Source organism: Pan troglodytes, chromosome 13 (assembly GCF_028858775.2).
Source record: "Pan troglodytes isolate AG18354 chromosome 13, NHGRI_mPanTro3-v2.0_pri, whole genome shotgun sequence".
Classification (NCBI taxonomy): domain Eukaryota; kingdom Metazoa; phylum Chordata; class Mammalia; order Primates; family Hominidae; genus Pan; species Pan troglodytes.
The window spans coordinates 139,655,748-139,680,551 of NC_072411.2; the positions used below are offsets into that span (position 1 = coordinate 139,655,748).

Genomic DNA, 24,804 nt, shown 5'->3' on the forward strand with positions numbered 1-24,804 from the left:
TTGTCGAGAGCCTACTATGCACCAAGCACCGTGGAAGGCAGCAGGACATCAGAGTGAGCATCGCAGTCCCTGTCCTCCCAGAGCTCAGAGCAGGGGAGCAACAGACACTAACCCGATAATCACACGAGCACGGGAGATAAACGATGGGCCTGATCTGCAAGAACATGCAGGAACCCCAGGGAAGCCGACAGTGGGCAGGGCTGCTTGGCCAGGACCTGATTTCTGAGGGAAGGACAGTTGAGTGGTGATCCGAACAGGGAGCAGGACTTGGACAGATGAAGGGAGGTTGGGTTGCAGGGTCATTCAGAAAAGAGCTGGAGCCCAGAGAGCAAGCAGAGGCAGCCAGGGTGGGGCTGTGCAAGTAGACCAATGTGAGCCCAGGGAGCTGCGTGTGTGTTCAGCTGCTTGGAGGGCAGTCACATGAGGCTGTGTGCTGATGAACTGGCAGGAGCAGAGTCAGGTGACAGCTCTTTAAAGGCCTAGGGCACTCTTGCGTAACCCATGATACCCCACCCAGCTGAACAACGGCAAAGCCAGAATGCTTCCAAAAATGGGGTCCCCCCTCCATTTTCCAGGTTTATTGGAAGAAAAAAAAATGATTCAGTGTCTGATGAAAACATATTTTCTTGTAATTTACAAGTAGTTTCCTGGATATGGCTAAGATTTGGGGCAATATTTTGCATGTGTTCTGTTTCCTGGATGGTTATCTCAAAAATCCAGAACCCTTGTTAGCCTAATGCCATATTGGCCCAGAGGGTTTAGACAGAGAGACTGAGGGGGACGGGTTTTAACTACTGCCTGCCAGAGAGCTGGAGCACCTGAGAGGGTCAGTGGATGGGAACTGCAGGCCTTTTCAGCACTAATCCTGGACTCTGCCATTGCAAAGGAAGCAGGCACATCCAGACTCTGTGAGGCTCCTTGGTGAGCCAGAAACCGTCTCTCCCCTAAGGTCCCCTATCCACGTGCACAGAGGAGGCTAAGCCCAAGGCCACCCCTCAGTGGGACTTGCCTGACCAGTTATCCTTGGAACTGGGGTATGCCCAGGCAGTGAAATTAAAGGGTGCTTCTCTGAAGCCCATCTTTGGTGGTGAGCTTCCTGCTGGCATGGCCAAGTGAACCATCCTTTCCTCCCTCTCATGCCAGCCACTAAGTCCCAGCAAAGGCTGAGTCTCCAGACGGCCACTATTACGACAAGGAAGTAGGGAGGGGACTCTCTGCTGCCCTCTGGTGTCCACCCACCAACCCAGACTTTAACAGTGTGGCTTGTGAGGCTCAGGACTGAAGAGATCGGCTGCCTCTGACTCATTGTGTGATCTTGGGTAAACACCATCTGACTCTCTGGGCATCAGTTTCCTCCTTTAGAAAGTGAACAAGGAAGGGTAGGTCTCAGGGCAGGGTAAAATGTCAGGGAGGTAGAGGGTACCAGCGACGGGCACACTGGGGAGCCCTGAGAAGAAGCTGGGGAGGCAGGAATACAAAGATAAAATCTATTCTCTGCTACCATTTGACATTGTTTATTAAATTTTATTCTTTATTTATTTAGTTTTTTTTTTTTTTGAGACAGAGTCTTGCTCTGTCGCCCAGGCTTGAGTGCAGTGGCACAATCTCGGCTCACTGCAACCTCTGCCTCCCTGACTCAAGCGATTCTCCTGCCTCAGCCCCCAGAGTAGCTGGGACTACTGGTGCGCACCACCACACCCAACTAATTTTTGTATTTTTAGTAGAGACAGGATTTCGCCATGTTGGCCAGGCTGGTCTCGAACTCCTGACCTCAAGTGATCCGCCCGCCCTGGCCCAAAATGCTGGGATTACAGGCGTGAGCCACCGCGCCTGGCCTTATGAAATTTTAAATGTGTACACCCCTCCTCCAAAAATACATATTAATTACAGGGGGGAAGGGAGTAACTTGCCCATGGAGAAGGCTGGAAGACAGCACCTTAGTCTGGGGATCCCAGCAGCAGTAAGGAGACATACTGCAGCCATGCACCAGCTGACAGGACACAGGGAGAGGACCCGGCCTCACTTCTGCAAGATTCTCCCAACCATGCAAAACCTGAGTGTAATCATGGGAAACAGCAGACCAACCCAAATTTAGGGACGGCCTAAAAAATAAGTGGCTTAATATTTAAATAGCAAAGCCATGAAAGTCAAAGACAGAGGAACTGATCTGATTTGAAGGAGACTTAGAAATGACAACTAAACACAACATGAGATTCTGAACTGGATCGTTTGGCAACAAAAAATTACGGAGACAACTGGCAAGATTTGAAAGGACTCCGATGATTAGATGATAGCAACGTATCATGTACAGATGTTGATGGTTGGATTGCAGTTTAATAGAAGGTTGTCCTTGTTTGTATAAAATACACTAAACCCTCATGTCAGAAACTTCATCACAAATGGCTAGGGGAAGGTAGGGTTCTTTGTGTTATACTTGAAACTTTCTGTAATTTGGGGATTGTTTAACCATTTTAAATGTTTATAATTCTAGGGCCGGGTGCAGTGGCTCACACCTATAATCCCAGCACTTTGGGAGGCCGAGGAGGGTGGATCACGAGGTCAAGAGACCAAGACCATCCCGGCCAACATGGTGAAACCCTGTCTCTACTAAAAATACAAAAATTAGTGGTGGTGTGTGTCTGTAGTTCCAGCTACTGGGGAGGCTGAGGCAGGAGAATTGCTTGAACCCGGGAGGCGGAGGTTGCAGTGAGCCGAGATCAAGCCACTGCACTCCAGCCTGGCAACAGAGCAAGATTCCATCTCCATTAAAAAAAAAAAAAAAAAAAGTTTATAATTCTAGAATTTTTTCTTAAAATTGTATACACCCTTTGACTCAGAAAATCCAAATCTATAGGCTTTTAGTCTACAGATATATCAGTATGTATGTACAATGATATTCATGTGTCATCCTATGTATGATAGGTATCAATAAGAATTATCTAGGCTGATATTTATGGCAGAATCATTTAAATAGCAAAAAATCAAAAATTAACTGTCCATCAATAGAAGACTGGTAAGTAATTATGGTAACTCACACATTGGATTCTGCAACCAAAAAAGGATGAAGTAGATCAACAGGAATAGTAATTAATATTTACCAAGCACTCACCACGTGGTGTCTCACCCAAGCTGCAGGGATATTGATTCACAACACCCTTATGTGTAACTCCCATTACTATTCTCATCATGGAGAAGAGAGAAAAAAGTCAGTAGATGATTCAGTAACAGGTCCAAGATGACACAGCTTGTGGGCCACACTCCTAGTTGGAATTCCGACTCTTGCAGTTGGTTTGAGCCCACATGCTTAACCTCACACACACACACAACATTCAGAAAGAATATAGAAGACACCATTAATAATGATTGCTTTCTGGTCATGGAGGTTAGTAATGGAATAAGAGAGAGTTTGGCTTTTCATTTTATACTCCTTATATTCTTTACTGTATACCTTATATATCAGCGTGTGTCAGTTGTATATTTTTTTAAACCACTACTTCAAATAAATAAGCACTAAAGTATTAAAAACATTTTTAAAAACTTCTGCCCTTAAGGAACTTAAGTCCCTACATCAACTCTTAAGGGATTTATTAATCTTAACAAGTAACAGTAAAGTATATGGCAAGGAGGTAAGGAAATGAAAAACATAAGCACCAGGTCATATGGGATGTGGAAATACTGGCTTCAGTGTAAGCTTCACTCCATTCCAGGGTTCACACTCAACAATTGATGGTGTTTGGTAAGAGCACCTGTCCCAAGGCAGCCCAGGGGCCTGAAATACCCTGATTCACCTACAATGTTCCCCTGGGCTCAGCAGGCAACAACATTCTTTTTTGTTCTTTTGCAGCCTTTTGAAAGCTGTTTACAAATAATCTAATGTGATATCACAACAATCCTATAAGGTTTTGATTCCTCTTCTGTTAAATGGAGATACTAGTATCTATTCATTCACCTAATGGCTTTATTCCTATCATTTTGCAGATACGAAAACTGAATTGCAAAAGCGGTTCCTGGAGAACAGAATGTGAGTTTTTAAGTGACAAGGGAGAGGGAGGGGGAGGGAGAGAAAGTTCTGAAGCGCCCAGTCTTGGAGGATGAGGGAGGAGGGCAATTCCCTAATGTCCATTGGAATTCGGAAGGACAGGCAGGTCGGGCGGACTGGAGACGGCGGCTCGCCTTGGGACCCTCTGAGCTTGCGGGCCCCGCTGAGCACCCAAAGGCCGGCCCTAGAGTCCAGGAGAAGAGTGCAGCGGCGCGGAGCTCCCAGGCGTTCCCTGCAGCGCGTCCTCGGTCCTGGAACCACCGCGCCGCGCGTCCTGGCTTCCACATCTGCCCCATTTGCCCGCGGATCTTGACTTTTTCTTGGCGGGCAAGGCCTCGGTCTCCTCCCCGCAGCAGGGCTGCCCGCGGCTGCGGGACCCTCCTGGTCCTGATGCCTGGCAGAATCGAAGGGGTGAGAGTACGCGCTCTGCAGCAGAAAGCCCTGGGCTTAAAGTCCTATTTATTATTTGGCGTTGCCACTTACTGGTCGGTGGCTTTGGTAGGGTGCGTTTCTGAGCCTCAGTTTCCCCATTTGTAAAGCCGAGGTACATAGCGCTTTCCCTGCAGAGTTAGAAATTTCGACGATGTGCCGCGCGCTCTAGAGCGCGCTCAGCAAGCGGGTCCCACCTTGCCCAAGGCAGGACCGCGGCGCGATGTCACCTATGCAAAGTCGCCGCAACTCACGGGAATCGCAGCTGTGTGCTCAACTTTCCCCTCCCCGCCGCCGTCTTTCTCCCCAAACTGGCTTGGGGGTCGAGTATCCGGGGCTCTCCCCCGCACTGGCGCTTCCCGTGCGGGCGCCCCAGGTGTCCGTTCCGCCCTCTGCCTGGCAGGGCATCCAGAGGTGTCCGCGCTCCCGGAGCTGGGCGGAGCGGGGCGCAGCCCACGTGGTTCGGGCGGGAGGCGCCGGGACCTGGCCAGCTGCCCGCCTGCCCCGGAGAGCCAGGCGCTAACCAGCCGCTCTGCGCCCCGCGCCCTGCTTGCCCCCATTATCCAGCCTTGCCCCGGCGCCCTGACCTGACGCCCTGGCCTGACGCCCTGCTTCGTCGCCTCCTTTCTCTCCTAGGTGCTGGACCAGGGACTGAGCGTCCCCCGGAGAGGGTCCGGTGAGTGCACTGAGAAGAGGGAACAGCGGGGCCAGGGTGGCGCCCAGGACTCGGGGCTTAGGCTTTGGGGGGTGCGCGGTGTCGCGTGCAGACCCACTGGTGTGAAAACGCCCCCAGCCGCCAGCCTCCCGGCCTCGGTCCAGGCTGGTGAGGACAGCGCGTTCCCAGCCACCCAGCCTTAGTCCCCCAGGCTTCACCTGGATTCTTTGAGCAGACTGCTCTGGGTGCGGGCACGGGTGGGAGTGGGGTGGCGGGGGATCCCCATTTTGGGCAAAACGGTTGGTTTTAATCAGAAGCTCCATTGCCTCCATTGCGAGTCTGCCATGCAGACTGGGCCAAGGCTGCTGGTGCCAAGCAGGCTGGCCCCAGAGGAAAGGTTTCCTCCCAGCCCAGGAGCTGGTCTTGGGGTGAGGAAGAGGCCAGATGATCTTGGCGTGGGAGGAGGCACCTGGCTTCCTCTGGGCGTCTAAAAGTCTGTTTTATTGGAATCACCTTTTGTTTGCAGACAGACTCCCTGGGCCCACCAGGGAGGTGTGGGAAGTAGAGATGTGGGAAGGGTCTGTGAGCTGTGAGCACCTGTGGGCTTCGTCCCTACTAGCCCCAAGTCCCTACAGGAACGGAATCTCACTTGTAAATCCCTTCCCCGGGCTTAGACACCGCATCCCACTGACATTAACTGGCACTGGAAACTCCACCTCACTTCCACACGGAACTTGGGACAGGTCCTTTTTTAGATGGTGTGACTGGTATCTTGTTCACATATTTCTTTCTGAGGGAGTGAAATGACAGTTGGGGGAGAGCAAGGCTCCCAATAGGTGCAAAGGCCAGCGTTGCTGGGGGCTGTGAAGTCTCAGGAAAAGGCTTCTGGACTTGCAGACCGCGCTGCTGAGCAGTGACATTGACACCCCAGGTTCAGCTGTCCTGCATCTGTCCTAGGAAACCCATCCCTCCAGCTGGCCTGCATCTGTCCTAGGAAACCCATCCCTCCAGCTGGCCTGCATCTGTCTTAGGAAACCCATCCCTCCAGCTGGCCTGCATCTGTCCTAGGAAACCCATCCCTCCAGCTGGCCTGCATCTGTCCTAGGAAACCCATCCCTCCAGCTGGCCTGCATCTGTCCTAGGAAACCCGTCCCTCCACCTGCTCGTTGGCGGGACTCAGCTGACCTCAGTAAGGCCTCAGCCTTCCTGGGCCCAGCCCCCTCCCTGCCCAGGACCGTGCTCCTTAGTATCTAAGTACCAGGCATGGGTCACTGTGCTCCTGGCCCTCACTCAGGCTCTAAGAACAGTAGCAGGTGCCTCAGAGGATTGACTGAGGACACATTTAGAGAACATGGGATGGTGCCCGGCACACACATGGGGAGTCAGTGGGTCTTACTGAGTACGACATGAGTGACTCAGAAAAAAATTAAAACAAACCAGCTGAATGTGTGCCCAGTGAGGGGCTGGAGGTGGTGGAAGTGTCCCAGAGCCCTGTGGGCTAATGGGAAAAGTGAAATTGGTGCCTTTCAACCACAATGCAATAACGGCTCAAACGAGCCCCAGTCTCAGTGGTTGGGGCAGCCTTCTAGGGCCAACCGTCTTGTTCTTTTCAGAAGCAACCTCTGGAGGAACAGCCCTTGCCCCTACTCCTCCCCACTACCCCCACACCATCACTCCCCCTCTTAATTTCAACATCCTGGCATCATCCAGGGCTGGAGAGGGCCAGAGAGGTCTTGGAGCTCAGCCATTGTCCATGGTACAGATGGGGAAACTAAGACCCTGAGAGGAGGGGCATCTTTCCCAGGTGGCTGGGCTGGCTGTGCCTGAACTGGGATGGGAACCCAGCTCCCACCTCTCAGCGCCATCCTCCTACAGCCTCACCTGGGACCCATCCTTGCCGTAGAGACTAGCACTGAGGCTTTAGGTGTAAATGCAGAACTCATGTCCATTTATAAATGAGGTTTACCACCAACTCCCCAGAGAACTGGGAGAGCAGAGGGGATGGCAAGTTGGTGGGCAGGTGGCTGAGGGGCAGAACACCCTCCCAGTGCTGTTGCTGCTGGGGCCATTCCAGACCCTTGTGGCTACAGCACAGATGTGCCTGGTTCACTTGTAGGGAAGGGAGTGGCCCTTCTAGGTGGAAATGTGCTCATTTAGCCACTGATGAGAGCTGGGGGTCAGTGCCTACTGATGGGCCCCACCTATAGAAATAACTACACAGGCTGACCTGGACGGCAGCATTCGGGAAACAGCCACAAAGGATTAAGGCAGAGGGCACTACAGTTGTCATCTCTGCCACCTCCCCTTTATCAGCAAGAATAACACCACACGACACGCCTTGGCTCTGAGTCAGAGAGAGCATTCCTGCTGTTGTTAGCTTGCCGGTTTGTTTGCCCAGGCGAGTAATCACCCACAATCACCATTGTTCCAAGGCTCCCCAAGCAGCCAGCCCAAGAGCTAGTTAAGCCAATTCTTCATCCAGGAGGAACCCCCACCCTGATTTCCCTTCAATTTGGCCAAAAAATTAATTCAACTCTTTAGCGGATAAAGATGACCCACCACTGGAATTCAGCGGTCTGGGCCTGGGATACCCATCTTATAAAACCAGTTCCACTCTCTCCTCCCTGCCTATTAATCCCTGTGTCCCGTCCCTCTGCCCCACTATGGCTGTTCAACCGCTGGGGAAGGCTGGCTGTCTCCAATGTTTAAAATATGATCGAATCTGAGCAGTGGAACAGGCAGTAAGTGGAAGTGTTTTGCTCAGGAACCTCGTGAGCAGGCGTTATCTAAACAGAAATGGAACAAGGAGCAGATAGAGCAGGGTGGCGTCTGCCCTCCCCCAGCACATACTCTGGGAGCCCCCGCCCCACCCAGCTAGGGCAGGCACAGAGCAGCCCTGCACTCCTCATGGGTCTAGCATATTCTCTGCCCTCACCTCCCTGAGCCCATGGAGGTCGAGGCAGCAGTGAGCCATGACTGCACTATCGCACTGCAGCCTGAGCGACAAAACAGGACCTCATCTAAAAAAAAAAAGAAAGAAAACCATTTGAAAGGGGATAGAATGGGGGAGGGACAGATATCCAAGCAGCCTCTAGGACATTGGTTGTGATGCTCTGTGATCTTTTTATCCATTCACTTCCTGGTCACTGACTGTGCTCTAAGAATGTGAAGCTTGCAAGATAAGAAAAGCAGGTTTTTCCTTTTGTTTTGCTTTTCTTCCTCACACATCATGATTTAAGTTTCTCAAACTGAGGCCTGGAATTTTGGCTTCTATGTTAGAAGAGAGGGAATGATAATGCCTCAGCTGATGGTCACACTGTCCATCCATTCTGAAAATAGAATGTCGGTGAATGCTCTTCTTATGATCCCTTTTTTTTCAGAACTCATGAAAAATAAAAGTGAATGAACTCCAGTCATGCATCAAATAATAACTTTTTGTTCCAATTCTTTAGAAACCAGAAAGTGTGTGCTCTGTGAGAGCATCAAAAATGAGTTCTGTAGTAAGTCCGTTTCTTGACCAGAACCTAAATCTGACTGTAAAGGAACAGAGTTTGAATGCTCCCAGGGCATTGGGGCAATCTCTTCTTGTATTGCAAACACTCATCTTTATGTTTGAGAGTGGAAATGTTGAGGAATGGGTGCAAAAAAATTCAACGAATTATCCTTCTCCATTTTTATGGCATAAGCCAGGGACTATTTTGGCTGACTTCCATGAGAGCTCTGTAGACATTTTTATTTTAAATGGTATCTGCCCAGAAAATGTCCCTTTTCATAGTTAACTTCTTGTGCAACAAAATCGAAGTACGTCTCCAGCACAGGGGGAGTTTTGTTAGTATTTTTATGATAAACACTTCCAAACGGTCAGCAGCACTGATGGGAGATGCTTCTCAGAATTCAGAAGCAAAATTGTGTCTTTTTGGTGGTTTTGAGACTTCCCCCTGAAAGCACACAGATTGGACCCCTTCTCTAATGTTCCTGAGAAAATAGGTTCAAGTCCTCAAGGAAAACTTATTGAAATTACGAGGTGGTTTTTAAACTTTCAGTTACTCACAACAGAACTCCCAGTCATCCATTCCCCAAAGCCTCAGTGCCCAGAGCACAGCTGGTCTGTCTGTAGCTGCAGCATCTGAGGGCCGAGGGCTTCCCTGGAACAGCCTGCTGCACACCAGGGAGCTGCAAGCACAGAAAAGCACCTGCCATGTGCTGGGAACAGACAGAGGTGCTATTCTTGTGGAGCTTAACAATAACTAATGGGACATCTGTTAAGGGGTATAAAGAAACGTTAAAGGGATGGGGACAGGTGAAGGAGTAAAAACCACAGGATGATCAGGGAAGTCCTCTGTGGGGAGCGTGCACAGTTTTGCAGTGTCCCAGTGTGCATGCATTGGTGGTGAGGTTCTCCCTGGTACAATTGTTCCTCCAATTTTATACCCAGCAGTAATGTCCACATCAATATAAGCTGTGAGGCCTGTGTGATATTGCCATATGAAAAGCCAGCAAGTGGATCTGTCATTCTCTGCTCAGCCACCACCACTGCATCACTCCCCTGCCTCACACCCATCAACCACCTGACAGGATGTACAGGCCAAGGTCCTCTGTGACTTGCCGCCCACTACCCAAGTGAATGAGTCTCCCCTAGAGCTTTGCTACTCAGAGAGGTCTGAGGACAACAGCATGGGCCAACTCATGCACTCGAGCTGCCTGGAGATCTTGTTCAAAGGCAGATTCTGAATGAGTAGGTCTGGGTTGGAGCCTGAGAGTCTGTACTTCTAACAAGTTCCCAGGGGATGCTGCCAGTCCACGAACCACATTTTGAGTAGCAAGCAAGATTCTAAGGTTCCACCTATCTTGGCTTTTGACATTTGGATTTTCCTTCCTCTGTCCTTTGGACATTGATTGGGATCAGGTCTGATGAACTTCAAAAAAAAAAGGGCATAAGATCATCTGAGGTTTGACTTCTTGGTCATCAGGTTACCTACAAACACAGCATCACATAGTGCATTGGGTGGGGCCGCTGCTCTGCTGAGCAGCTGAGTCACACCAGATTCTCAGACAGGCACCGTGGCGCTTTGGGAGGCCAAGGCAGAAGGATTACTTGAGCCCAGGAGTTCAAGACCAGCCTGGGCTGCATAGTGAGAACTCGTCTCTAAAAAAAAAAAAAAAAAAAAAAAAAAAAAAAAAAAATTAAGTAAAATTTTAAAAAATTTAATTAGATTTGCTGAGGGTGAGGCCTGGCCACCAGTAGTGTTAGGTGATCCTAATACACCCCAGGCATGAGAATCCCTGCTGGGCAGCCCCACAGCTGACCTCTCGAGTAAATAAAGCTCAGCACCCACTGCTTATCCTGCCCAGATGTTTTGTTCTCCCAAGTTGCATCACTTTTGCCTCCCCAGGGAAATTATATGGATATTCCCAGCACAAGCACATCGCCCTCACAGGCATCAGGCTCATATGACCTCCCCCTGGAACCACCCCCAAACACACACATGGCAAACCTGAACAGCCCCCCACGCCCAGAGGATGGTGAAACCTTCCAAGTGCTGTGGAGTCTCCCAACTTTTCCACCTAGTGGGTCAGTCATCCAGGCATCCCTGCCCACACAGAGCCTGCAGCATCGCTCTAGGAGGTCTAGGAGATGCACAGGAGACTCTGAGCTGACTATGAATTTGCTGTGAAGTTTCCTCTTTTCTGTGCTGTTCCCTCTCCCAAGAAACTTAAGGCGAGAAGCCTCAGGAATGGCGCATTTCTCCCAGGATTTTCCATTGCAAAGCCCAACCCTAGGTGAGGGAGAGGAGCCATGCCCCTGGATGGGGAGATCACTGATGTTCATCCCACAGTGGAAAGAGAATGAGGGACCTGTGGCTGAGTGTGTTTGGGAGAGTAGGAAGTAGATCCCTTTTAAAATTCGAATGTGGGAATTTTGCATAGATTCACTTAAATTCATTAAACTACACAAGTTTCCAGACAAGCATTAGAAAACCATTTAACCCAAGTACAGACAGATGTCCTGAGAAGTCAGCGGCGTTCTGTGTTGTCTCTTACTCTGTGACTTGATTGGCGTTGGTAGGCTTCTGGGACTGATGACTTGTGATCCTGTGACATTCCAGGTGTGACCCCGACAAGAAGCAGAAATGGGGAAGAAACTGGATCTTTCCAAGCTCACTGATGAAGAGGCCCAGCATGTCTTGGAAGTTGTTCAACGAGATTTTGACCTCCGAAGGAAAGAAGAGGAAAGGCTAGAGTGAGTGTGCCGTGCTGAGCCCACGGAGCCCGGGGTCCCTGATCTTCCCCCAGGGCCATCATATGGGTGCTGTCTGGGTGGGTCAACGGCCAAGTGCAGGGTGAAGAGTGATGGACAGGAAGCCGGGTCTGGGACACAGCTCTTCTTTCTGGCCTTGGTTTTCTCAATGAGAGGATCTGACTTGCCAAACTGACATTCACTTGTTCTCTGAATAGTTTTATTTCAACTTGACCCAGCTTCCAGGGTGATATATCCTAAGCCAGGTGATACTTAGGCCACATCTTTGAAGAATAGAGCAAAAGATGATACATGGGGAAAGTCTCCATGCCATTCTGAACACCTAGATGTTGGAATCAAGTCTTTAGGACAGAGGCTGCCCTTCCACCTCTCTTTTCAGCAATGCCAGGTAGCATCCCGTCCTCACCATGGGTGACCCCAGCACGGTTTTGTTCCACTGTGCCCAGTGACTGGGCTAAAACCCACCCATCCTTCTTCACTCTATCCACTGCGCATCTTCCTCCCCCCTCTATCTTCTGGGCCCCCTTATCCTTTCTTGATGTCTTTAGTAGATTGGGTCACCCTATGGGAAGGAAGCATATGAGGGAAGTAGTTAAGCAAAAGCTGAGAGGATGCTCCCGGCGGAGGGCGGAGGGCAGAGAGCAGAGGACAGAGGGCAGAGGGTGGAGGGCAGAGGGCAGATGGTGGAGGGCAGAGGGCCCTGCGAAGATGGCAGGAGGGAGCCTGGTGTGCCCCAGGGAGAGCACAGGCTGGCGAGGCTGGAGTGGAGTAAATGAGGGGGCCAGGAAGAGAGGCAGTTGGAGACATAACAGGTGGGGGGCATGGGATCTGGTGCCAGTCACGGGGGTCCTGTAGAGCTTCACAGGGCCTCACCCTTCCCCTGAGTCACCACAGACCTTCGAGCAGAGCAACAGCAAGTCCTAGTTTCTGTTTCACAGCGGTGGGCTCTGTGAAGTGGCCAGATGCACTTTGCAGGCAGAGCCAGCAAGCTCGACCAGAGATCAGATGGGGGGTCTCCAGGGTGAGAGGGGTCAAGGGCAACTTCAAGGTTGTGGCCTGAGCAACTTCAAGGACAGAGTTGAGGTCAGCTCTGCTGGGGAGGCCACAGATGGAGAGGTTTGGGGGAAATGTTTCAGGCATGTTGAAGTGACATCACGCAGGTGTGTTGAGCGGGTGTTGGATACATACACTAGTCCGGAGCTCAGAGGAGATGCATTACGAGAGCTTCGTAAAGGTGAAGCTTCATATGGTGAAACGGATGAAAGGTATTTGTATTCATTTCTGGGACTGCTGCATATATGACTTGTACAGTACAGATTTAGTGGTTTAAAACACACAGCTGTCCTGCAGTTCTGCAGGTCAGAGGTCCTAAAATCAAGGTGTCCTCAGAGCTACATTCCAGCTGGAGGCTCGAGGGAGGACCCATCTCTTGGCCTTTTCCAGGTTCTAGAGGCTTCCTGGACTCCTTGGCTCCTGGCCCCTCCTCCACCTCCAAGGCCATCAGCACAATGTCTAACAATGTCTCTTTCTGCCACTGCCTCTCTCTCACCCTCCCTCCCTCACCTGTGCCTCCATGCTTACATCTCTCTCTTTGACTTTCCTGCCTTCCTCTTTCCCCTATGAGGAGAAATATGGTTACATTTAGGGACTGCCCGTATCATCCAGGACCCTCTTCCCATCTCAGGATCCTTAATGTCATTCCATCGGCAAAGTCCCTTTTGCTATGTGAGGTGACATTTTCACAGGTTCTTGGGACTAGAACATGAAGGCCTTGGGGCGGGGGGTGGCAGCATTGTTCAGCTGACCCCAGCATTTAAAGCTGCAGGGCTGTAGGAGACTGCACTGGAAGGGAATTTGGATAGGGACCAGCCCCGGGGACGTGAGCTCAAGCATGTTGAGGAGACAAAGCACCAAGAAAGGAGACAGAAGGAGCAGTAGAAGAGGGACTTTGGGTTCCCATGCTGAACAGGGTCTGCAACAAACCGTTAGGTGAAGCAAGAGCAGTTCAGCCCCACATGGAGCAGGAGGCGCTCGTGTTGGTGGGGAGGGGCCGGGGTCAGAGCCTCCCCACCATGCGATCCCCTACTCTCCCTCGGCCCTGGACCACCAGTCACCCCTGGATTTCATTATAGCCCAGGTTTCACCACTGGCCTCGGGGGAGGGCCCAACCTGCTGGCCTTGGTACAGCCAGTACCAGCCTGGTGGCCATGGCCGGCCACAACCAACTTCTTAAAGCCTGAGCAGAGGCTGCCGACCAGCACGCAGCTGACCGCAGGGCTGACACCCTGTCCCCTTTACTCTGGCAGGAAAATGCGGTCTCACGGGCCCCGTCCTCACCCCTCCACTCTTGAGTCTCAGATCCCCCATTTCCACATTCTGAAGTCCCTCACCCTCTCTTTCCCATTCTCTCTACGTAAACTCAAATGTTCTCTCACTGTTTTCACCAGAGCAGCAATCCCTGCGTCAGCTTTGGCGTTCAGGCTGTGCCAAGGGCAGAACATCGTTCTCGTTAGTAGAACCCCCTTCTGGGTGGATCCTTCCCAGGTGCATGCTGCCCTGTCTCCAAGGCAGCCCTGGCTATTGTCAGCCCTTATTTCAAATGGCAACTTGTAACTTCTCATTGCCTGAGTATAGGCGAATGCAGAGAAATGGAAAAGGGGGGAGAACCATGTTTTCCAAGGAGCAGAGGGAGGGAGCAAGTGGGGCCTGGGGGTCCCGGGCAGGCACTGTCTTCCAGGGGACTGCTGAGTGGTCCGCCCTGCTCCAGTCCAGGCTTATCTGAAGCGGGTTTAGCAGAAACCCCCATGCATTTCCTGTCTGTGGCTCACCCCCTTCTGACACCCATCTTTCCTTATTTCATGCTCTTTTCATCATTTCACATTGCAAAGAAGGGACGCACCCAGGTCACCTCCCAGAACTCTTAGGAAAGGACGCATCCAGGTCACCTCTCAGTACTCTTAGGAAAGGACTTTTGTAAGAACATGGGTTCTGATGACCCTGCCTGGTGGGCCGCTGATGGCCAGTTGGTTACAGCCGAGGTCACATTGTTCATTCTGTGCCTGAGGCTGTTTGCTCAGAATGAGCCAGTGGCCGGGGCGTTAATTGGCCCACTCTGCTATGTGATTAGGGGGTGGGCTTGTTAAGTCCCCAGATGCCTTCTGATGGGAAGGGGCCGCATGAGCATAGAGTACTGTGTTGAAAATGTCAGTGAGCAGAGAGGCAGTGCTATGAAAAGCCTGAGTCAAGGTAGTGTTAGGTCGAGAATACTGAATGCCCAAGTGGCATTGCTATGATGGGTCTTACTATGAGAGTACATGTCAGCAGGTGACACATTTGGGAGGCAAAGAATCATGTAAACCAGTGGTCCCCAACCTTTTTGGCACCAGAGACCGGTTTCATAGAAGACAATTTTTCCACAGATGTGAGGGGCGGGGAGAGGGGGCGGGGGGAGGGGGCTGGGGGCGGGGTTGGAGATGGTTTCAAGATGAAGCTGTTCCACCTCATTCTCGTTCTCATAAGGAGCACACAGACTAGATCCTTCGCAGGCACAGTTCACAACAGACAACTATGGGAGCTCTCTGAGTATCTAACGCTGCCGCTGACCTGGCAGGAGGTGGAGCTCGGGTGGGAAATGCTCTCTTACCTGCCAATCACCTCCTGCCATGCAATTCGGTTCCTCACAGGCCAGGGACACTTACTGGGCCACGGCCGGGGCTTGGGGACCCCTGATGTAAACAGTGTGGTGGCAGAGGTAGTTAAGAGGTTTTTGAGTTTCTTATTGTTTCATTTGTGCTTGTCTTTTGTTGACTGCCCTATTGGTTAAATATGTCACTAAAAGGAGAGCTGCCTCTACCTGTGAGAAGACTTTTCACAGGTGCCTTGTGAGCCCCGGGGAGTGGCAGGGCCCCGGCGTGTGGGCACGCATCAGGTGCAGCTGCCTTGAGCACCGCAAGGTCGAAACACGCCTCGCAGTGTGCTCTGCTCAAACCAGGTGGTGTGGACACTCTGCAAGGCCACAGAGGAAACAAGCGTAGAAAAAAGGCTCTGGTTCTTGGCACCAAAATTGGTTCTGCAGAGGAGCTGGTGAAAATACCAGAAATCCATGATGAAACGGAAGATAACTTTTACAATAATGAACCTCCTTCCCCATCTTTCATCATTGCTAATCTGTGCGTTTAACCAATTTCAACATGAACAGTCATCTGTGTGCTGCTGCCACAGAATCCCATTCTCTGTAGCGTCTCTCTGGGTGACATCCTCGGGGTCCTCATGTCTGCTCCCGGTCACCGAGTCTTAAATATCTGAATCAGCAAGAGGCTGGATGAAGAAACTGGTTCTCAAGGGACCACTAAGTAGGTGGCGGTAACAAATGTAGCAATTCGGGAACCTCCCAGCAGTTTCCCGTGTGTCTCACATACTCTGAGAGGGATGCCCGTGGGCGCGACCCAGCCCGAGGAAACTCAAGGCCACTGATAGGAGAGAGGAGAGAACAGGGGTGGGGGAAGTGTGAAACCAAGAAACACACCATCATTTCTTGGAAAGAGCTTTACTACCCAGTATATGCATCAGGGGAACACAGTGAGCAGACTCAAGGCCAGTGCCCCAGAAACAAGTTTGCCAGGGGGATGATTTGCTTAAGAGCGGATTCACTTAATGCACCAATTATCAAACCAAAGAAAATGCATTTCTTTTAACAGTCTTAAAATTAGCAGATGTGTGTCAGATGGATTCCTGCTCAGTATTTCTCCCCAGATGTGAGCATCAATCACGTTGAAGGACGCTGGGCAGGGTCTGGAGGTGACGCCTGCACCTTTTCCCACAGCATCAGAACAACACAACTTTGATTTCTCCTCTGTCAAAGCAAGGACAACAAGCTGGTCCAGATCCCTGATATGCTGGAGGAAGGAGGGCATGTGACCCTGAGACCCCCATGAGCAGCGTCCTGTCCCCAAGCCACGGAAGCTCCTGCTCCCTTGGCCAGGCCTGCCCCTCCCTCCAAGCTGTGCTGTGGACATTCGGTGACGCACACGCCTGACAAGGCTCTCCTTGCTGGCCCTTAGGAGGGATCGGTGAGAAGGAAGGGGAAGCCAGCACGTCTTGATCTAGCCCAGGCAGGCATAATCTCTCTCTGAAGTCATCTGTGCCACTAGGGATTTGGGAATGGGCTGTTTGCTATATAGAGTGAGAGGGCTGTTCCTGCCTCCCACGAGGACACAGTGCTGTGCACCATAGAATCGAAAACTTGAAGATGTACAAAATTAGGATGTTAGCACCACTGGCATCAGATAGGCATTTTAGGATAGATTTGACTTAACACCCACGTCCTATCCCAGGAGCTGCCCGATCAGCAGCCCCTTCTCAGCCTTTGTCCCTCCTGACCCTCTGTTTGTCCTGGGTGTTCCTTTCCCCACACTCTCTTGACTTTACTCTGTGGTTAGTTTGAAGCCTCCTCTTTTTCCTGCTGGCCCATTATTGGAATAAATTGCCAATGACAGATCTTCCCGGAGGGTTTGGGTCCATATGCTTTCATGGATGGATCTTTTAAATGGTCAAAGAACAGATAAATCCTGTGTGATTTAAACTGCTTCATGGCAGAGTGTTCACTAGCCTCGCCCTGACACCTCATATTGATGAAGATAAAGAAAAATATCTATATAGCCCTGTTAAATCATCATATAAATAGACCTAAGGCTGCACTGTCAAGGACAGAAGGTACTAGCCACTAGTGGCTATTAAAATTAATTATAATTAAATAAAATAAAATTATAATTAAATAAAATTTAGCTCTTCAGTCTTATTAGTCACATTGCAGGTTTTTGATGGCCACATGTGGTTAGTGGCCACCATATCAGATCTTTGCAGAGGCCCATTTGGAATAAGGTAGCAAAAGTCTTAAAAGTATGCTCACCCATTGAGCCAGCAGGTCCTCTGCTGGAAGTCATCATAAGGAGAGAATCAGACAAGGGTTACAGGAGAGAAGAACTAGAAAGACCCTAATGTCCAAATGTTCAGGCTTTGGTTAAATACCAAATTTAACAACGGATTTAATAATAGGTTGCTCAGCACCCAATGAAAATAATGATAGAAATAAATTGACATTAATAGTTCACAAGACATTGTCCAGTAGAAAAAGCAAGTTGTGAAAATGTAATTTTATCCCATTTTACTGTTTTTTTTTGTTTTTTGAGACAGGGTCTTGCTCTGTTACCCAGGCTGGAGTGCAGTGGCGTGATCATGGCTCACTGCAGCCTCGACCTCCCAGGCTCAAGTAACCCTCCCACCTCAGTCTCCTGAGAAGCTGAGACTACAGGCATGCATCAGCACACCTAGCTAATTTTTTAAATTTTTTGTAGAGATGGGGTCTCTCTGTGTTGTCCAGGCTTGTCTTGAACTCCTGGGCTCAAGTGATCTTCCCACTTCAACCTCTCAAAGTGCTGGGATTACAGATGTGAGCCACTACACTTAGCCAGATTTTACTTTTTTAAAAAATATGCAGAAAAATCCAATAATGGTAGCAGAAGCTCAGCACTCATTGAGCCCTCTCTGGATGTGGCTCTACGTCGTGTGTTGGAGTCTAGTCCCTTCTCTGTCTCCTTTGCTGGAACTTCTTGGACTCTTTAAATATTCCCTTTCGCAGGGTCGAGGGCCCTGGCCTCAACTCTCTTCTCTGCTCTGTGTCACTCACTTCTCCAGTGACCTTGTCCAGCCCCAAGGTTTTAAATGAGTTCTAGACCAGCACTGCCTGATGGAACTTTCTACAGTGACGGAAATGTTCGTATCTGCATGCCCCATGTGGCAGCCACTAGCCACCCAAGGCTATGGAGCACCAGAAGTGTGGCTAATGCAACTGGGGAAAAAAAGTTTTAATCGTATTCAATTTTAATTAATTTAAACGTAAATAGCTGCACGTGCCCTAGCAGCTAGGAGCTACTACAGCAGCTAGACAACACATCTAAACAATGAGTCCCAAGTTTACACCCACATCAGAGACACATCCTCTGAAGTCTGACTTTTGTAGGCAAAGGCTTGCACGACACTGCGGCCAAAGTGTTCCACTGACATCTCTGTCCCAGCATGTCCAAAACAGAAGTTGTGATTTCTCCTCCACCTCCAAGCACCCCATCCCCATCTTGGATGCAGGCTGGTTGCCAAAGTTAAGTTCCCAGGACTCGTAGCTGTCTCTGCTCCTTCCCTCTCACCCCACACCCCACACTCAGCCAGTCCCGTGGCTCAACCAATACAGCCACTGCTCACCGCCCTCAATGCCGGCCTCAGGTCACGCCACACTGTCTTTCTTGTGGACACCACAGGAATCCACCCCACACACACACTTACTCTTCTCTCCCTCCACCCTCACTGTCTTGTTGTCCATTCTCCCCACATCCCCCAGACTCATGCCTTAAAAATGTGGATCAGGTCATCCCCCGGCTCATAACCCCCACAGAGCTTCCATCACATTTACGATGAAATTCGCCCTCCTCACCCCTGCTCACCGTGGGACCTCACTCCCTCCTCCATTTCCTCCTTAGTGCTTCTCCAATGCCCAGTGAGTCATTTCCTTGTTAGTGTCTTATCCCTGCCGGCATCTAAGCCCCATGAGGGTTCTACTGCTTTGGCGCTGTGTCACCAGCCCCCAGCACAGTACTGACCATGGAACGACTCCACAGCTCTCTGGGCTCACATTGGATGATGACCTCTTACAGCTTCATCTCTGTTGTCTCCTTTAACCCTCAGACACCCCTGTGATGTGGTTACTTTTACTGTCCCCATGCACAAGTGAGAAACTGAGTCTGGGGCGGGTTACCCAGCTGTGATGAATATCTGGTAAATGTTTACTTTTAGCATTCGCGGGTCTATCTGCAGTGAGTGAGAGCTTGCTGTGTATTGGTGTATTGTCTCGTATTATTGTTCCTCTCATCTCCTATTTCCCCCATAAATATATATTACATCTAAAATAATTCACTCTAGGCCAGGTACAGTGGCTCACACCTGTAATCCCAGCACTTTGAGAGGCCGAAGAGGGTGGAGCACCTGAGGTCAAGAGTTCGAGGCCAGCCTGGCTAACATAGTGAAACCACGTCTCTACTAAAAAAAAAAATACAAAAAATTAGCCAGGCATGGTGGCAGGTGCCTGTAATCCCAGCTACTCAGGAGGCTGAGGCAAGAAAATTGCTTGAACCTGGGAGGCGGAGGTTGCATGAGCTGAGATCGCGCCACTGCACTCCTCAAAAAATAATAATAATAATAAATAAAATAATTAGATCTAATTCCTTAAATATCTAATGTGTGTTAAAACTTTTCCGCTCATCTCCAAATAATGTCCAGACCTTACACTTTCTTGCTGTATCTTTTAAGTCTCTTTGAATCTGTAAGATCTCTTTTCAGCTCTGTTTTTTTAATTTGAAGCTTATGTGTAGAAGAGAGCTAGCTGTTTACTTTTGTGGAATTTTTCACAGTCTGGAGTTAGCTCAGGATATCCTCGTGATGTTTGCACCAAAGTTCCATTGTCCCTGTTTTCCTGTAATCTGGTGGTGAGTTCCATAGAAGTGGTCCTCAGAGTGCTCTCATCTTGAGTGTTTTAGATTCATTCATATCACTTGGGTATTAAGAAGGTTTTAAGTACAGAAAAGATTATCACATGTTATTATTTTTTAATGTTCTACAAATACAAAGTAGGGCCAAAGTAAACCTTCTTGAAGGGAACATTGGTTAATAGTCACAGCTTTTTAACTCCTTCTGTCCCCAGAAGAGCCCAGAACTTCTTGGGCATCCATCCCTGTCCTGGACCCAAGGGACCTGGGGCTGTGCACAAAAGGAGCAGGCCTCCTCCTGGGCACCCTGGAGCTTGCATTGGTGCTGATTTGTGTCTTGCTTTGTATCATGCTTGTGTCAAGTTCTCCCAGTAACTGCTTTCTGCATTTGTTAGGGTAGCCCCTCAGCTGTGGTTATGGTAGAAATTAATGGATATTCTCCAAACCCAGGAAGAACTAGGAGACCATGCATAGCCGGACTTGGGTGACTCATGCCCTGGGGGAAAGGCTGAAGCCCAAACGGAACACCCTGTTTTAAAGGACACAGCCTACAAATCAAATATTAGGCCTGCCAACCTGCCCTGGAAAGGCAAATAGGTGGTGACGTGGATTTGTGATCTCTGCAAACAGAGGAGGTTCAGAGAGAATCTGTGAAGGGTCTCCTAGTATGAGACACGGGCAAACCGTGGCTTGCTTTAAAAAAAATTTTTTTTTGGCCAGGCTCGGTGACTGATGCCTGTAACCCTAGCACTTTGGGAGGCCGAGGCAGGTGGATCACCTGAGGTCAGGAGTTCGAGACCAGCCTGGTCAGCATGGCGAAACGCCATCTCTACTAAAAATATAAAAATTAGCCAGCCATGATGGCAGGCGCCTGTTGTCTCAGCTACTCAGGAGGCTGAGGCAGGAGAATCGCTTGAACCCGGGGGGCAAAGGTTGCAGTCAGTCAAGATCACACCACTTCAGTCCAGCCTGGGCAGCAGAGCGAAATTCCATCTCAAAAATAAATACATAAATAAATAATAAAAATCCATTTTTTTGATCATAAGGAATTTGAAATCACCCTTAGCCAGACTAGTTGGAATCACTGACACAGGCAACTCTAGAGATGAAAAAAATAGGGGCTAAAACAGGGACTCCGCTGCCAAGGCAGGGCCTGGAGGGGAACGTTGGTCTGAGATGTTTTATGAGATTCTCTGAGGCTCCGTCTCTCAGCGCCTGCCGTTCTCACATCACCACTCACTTCCTCTTCATCGTTTTTATCGTCATCTTGGTCTTCCCCGTTAGAGGGTCTCCAGGAACTTGAGTGAGTTTCCAGCTCCCTTGTGGTAATTCCCGACACGCGTCCCCAGGATGGGGAGCCTGGGTCCCCGGTGCTGCTCCTCAGCAATGCTGCCGTCTTTCCGTCCTCTGCCAGCCGTTAGCCCTGACGTGAGGTTTACTTTGGTTGCCACGCTTTCAGTCATTTGGCCCCTGGATCCTGTGACTCACTGGATCTTTTGTGCTCCAGTCCCCAACTCAGGGTCACCCTCAGGAATCATTTCTCCATTACCTGGGGTCTGTCCTCAGGCTGTTTTCTCAGGCATGGCATGGAGTGTGGATTTTGTCTTTGAGGATCTGTTCCACTTGGCTGGGAGTACAATCTGACCTCACACGCTTTCCCCTACAGGCTGTGGGGATGCTTACCGGTGGTAAGCAGAATAATCCCCCCCAAAAAGATGTCTACTTCCCAACCCCCAGAACCTCTGAATTCGTGAGGCTATACAGAAATGGGATTATGCATTTTAGGCTGCCCACCTGCTGGCCTGGACCTGGGAGATGATCCCGGGTTCCCTGGGCGGGCCTAATATCATCACAGGGGCCTTAGAAGCAGAAGGGATGGCTGGTTTTGAAGATGGAGAAAGGGGCCAGGAGCCCACACACCTGAAGCCCTCAAGAAGCTAAACTGCCAGAGAGCAGATTCCCCTCTGGGGGCTCCAGGAGGCGCCACAATCCTGCCGACACCTTGATGTTAGCTCGATGAATCCTGAGTCAAACTTCTGCCCTCCAGAGCTGTCAGGTAATGCATTTGCATTGTTTTTTTATTGTGTTTATTTTATTTTATTTTGTTTTTTGAGGTGGAGTTTTTCTCTTACTGCCCAGGCTGGAGTGCAGTGGCGCAATCTCAGCTCACTGCAACCTCCACCTCCTGGGTTTAAGCGATTCTCCTGTCTCGGCCTCCCAAGTAGCTGGGATTACAGGTGCCCGCCACCACACCAGGCTGATTTTTTGTATTTTTAGTAGCGATGGGGATTCACCATGTTGGCCAGGCTGGTCTCGAACTCCTGACCTCAGGTGATCCACCCACCTTGGCCTCCCAAAGTGCTGGGATTACAGGCGTGAGCCACCGCACCTGACCAGCATTTGCATTGTTTTAAGCCATGGAGTTGGTGGAGCTCTGAAACGGCAGCAGTTGGATGGGAGCCACTGCCCCACAGCCAGCCCTCAGCCTTGCAGAAGGGCCCCCTGCATGACCTCCGCTCTGTTGGAGGCCGCCGGTTCTGTCCACCATACTGGTAGGGGTTTTGCCCACCCTGTAACAGAGTGGTCTTGTCAGTCTGTGTAGGCATCTCCTACCATCCAGCGACCCCTCTAATCTGAAGACTCAGTTCTTTCTTTGTTTCTTCTCTCTGGTTAGGAGAGTTTTCCTGTGTTGTTAGGGTGACGGCTGCCTCAGTGGCATGGCAAAAACTCATGGTCAAAAACTTCACCCAGCCAAGCCGTGCAAAGGAAATACAGGTCTTTTATTTCCCATCTGCTCCCCCTCGTGAGACCCCACCCCTTGAGCAGCAAGACAGTGCAAGCTTCAGGGCTTCAGATCTCCCAGACTCTGCTCACTTACCGAGTCTCTGTTCCTGGCTCAGCTTCTCTTCCAGAGCTCCCCACAACCCCACCTCTGCTCCCCAGCCCCTGCTTTCAGCCAGGCCAGCAGCTGGGCCTTGGGAGAAAGGCTCATGACCCTCCCGGTGGCCAGGTTGATGGGGTCTGGACTCCACACACTGTCCCCACCTCCTTGCTGGTCCTGATGCAGAGTGGAGGGCAGGTCAGCTTGCAGGATGGGGACCGCTGGCTGGTATGTGAAGGGTACTGGCCGGGCACTGAGATGCAGATGGCACCCACCACTGAGACCCTGATCCCAGCCACATACCCACGTGCTGTGGCCTCTTCCACCAACCCCAAGCCTCTGCCAGTCCCCTGGCTGCTCCTCATCGCATGCAGTCCTGCTGGAGCATGGTTTAAGGATCACAGGGATGTGGATTCCCCACCACCCCAGCACCCAACGCAAGTGGAGGCCCACAGGACCCCTCAGGCAGGCTCTTCCCCCGCCTGTGTGCTGGACCTTGGGGATGACCACAGTGGGAGCTTCCCCCTGCTGTGCCTGCAGGGGTGGCCACCAGCCCCGCCATCCTGGGCTCTCCCCAGTATTCCTGCATGTTGCCACCACACCCCTGTCTAGATTTCACCCCAAGAGGGGCAGAGCAGGGCACAGGTCTGACCCCTTCACCCTGCGTGGCTCACCAATCCTGTCCAGACCCCATCATAGGAGCGGCCTTTCCTTCCTCTTCCCGTCCTAGAAGCGTTTCCTTCCCTGGTCTACGCCCTTTCTTCAGAGGCCGCCAGGCCTCCCTTGAGGACAGGAGTGTCCCCTTGGCTCTGTTCTGCCCCAGCAGTCACAGCTCTGGCATGCGTGTCCCAGGGCCCTCTGGAGGTGGGACTGCAGAGGACAGTAATGTGGGTCCCCTGCCCCAAGGACAAGGAGAGCACTTCCCTTCCACCCCACGCATCCCCGTCTCCAGGGCTCTGTCTCCCCTGGGAGCTCACTTTCTTGGCCTTTGCCATCATCTCCCCACTGTCTCCCATCGCTTAGTCCCTTTTCTCCACATTCTGGGAGGGAGAGCAAACTTGACTTCGAAATCAGCAGTTCTCAAACCTTTGGGCCTCAGGACCCCTTCGCATTTCCTAAATTACTGAGAACCCCAAAGAGTTTTATTCATATGGGTCATATCTATTAATATTTACCACATCAGAAATTAAAACTGGGAGTTAAAAATATTTATTTATTCACTCCTTTAAAAATAACAGTAAACCCCCTACATGTTAACATAAATACAGTTTTTATAAAAAATGAGATTTTCCCAAAATAAGAGCGTGAGTAAGGTGAGTGGTGGTGTTCTGCTTTTGCAAATCTCTTTAATGTCTGTGTAGCAGGACAAGCCACAGACAAGAACTCCTCAGACACCGAATTGTAGAAGGAAAGGGCTTTATTCAGCTGGGAGCATCGGCAGACTCACGTCTCCAAAAACCGAGTTCCTCGAGTGAGCAATTCCTGTCCCTTTTAAGGGCTTACAACTCTAAGGGGGTTCATGTGAGAGGGTCGTGATCGATTGAGCAAGCAGGGGGTACGTGACTGGGGGCTACATGCACCTGCACCAGTAATTAGAATGGAACAGAACAGGACAGGGATTTTCACAGTGCTTTTCCGTGCAATGTCTGTAATCTATAGATAACATAACTATAGATAACATATCTATAGATAACATAAAGATCGGGGGTCGATCTTTAACTACCAGGCCCAGGGTGTGGCGCCGGGCTGTCTGCCTGTGGATTTCATTTCTGCCTTTTAGTTTTTACTTCTTTTTTCTTTGGAGGCAGAAATTGGGCATAAGACAATATGAGGGGTGGTCTCCTCCCTTATCTGGAACAATAGAAGATGGGTGAATTCTCCACTTGCTTCTGCATTCAGTGGGTCGTAACATGTTTTCTAGGCTGTAGTATTTGAAGAAAATCTAGGCTCATACAGATACATAATTGAAAAAAGGAGTACTTGAATAGCCTTTGTAGACAATAATTAACA

At 50.4% G+C, this 24,804-nt stretch overlaps 1 protein-coding gene across 14 annotated transcripts in view; it reads left to right on the forward strand.

The window, feature by feature from the left end:
* Positions 1-4,903: 4,903 nt before the first annotated feature.
* Positions 4,904-24,804, forward strand: part of MLPH (melanophilin) — a 64,032-nt gene continuing 44,131 nt past the window's right edge. For 12 of the 14 annotated variants that reach the window (XR_010149946.1, XR_010149947.1, XM_016950782.4 and 9 more), the window contains exons 1-2: positions 4,914-5,144; positions 11,231-11,364. Coding sequence is in view for 12 of the 14 variants with exons in the window: in XM_016950782.4 (XP_016806271.1) it covers positions 11,255-11,364 (110 nt within the window). In the remaining 2 variants the exon portion in view is untranslated. Of the gene's footprint in view, positions 5,145-11,230; positions 11,365-24,804 lie in introns of all 14 variants that reach the window. The other 2 variants (XM_016950785.4, XM_054679597.2) reach the window with 2 other exon arrangements.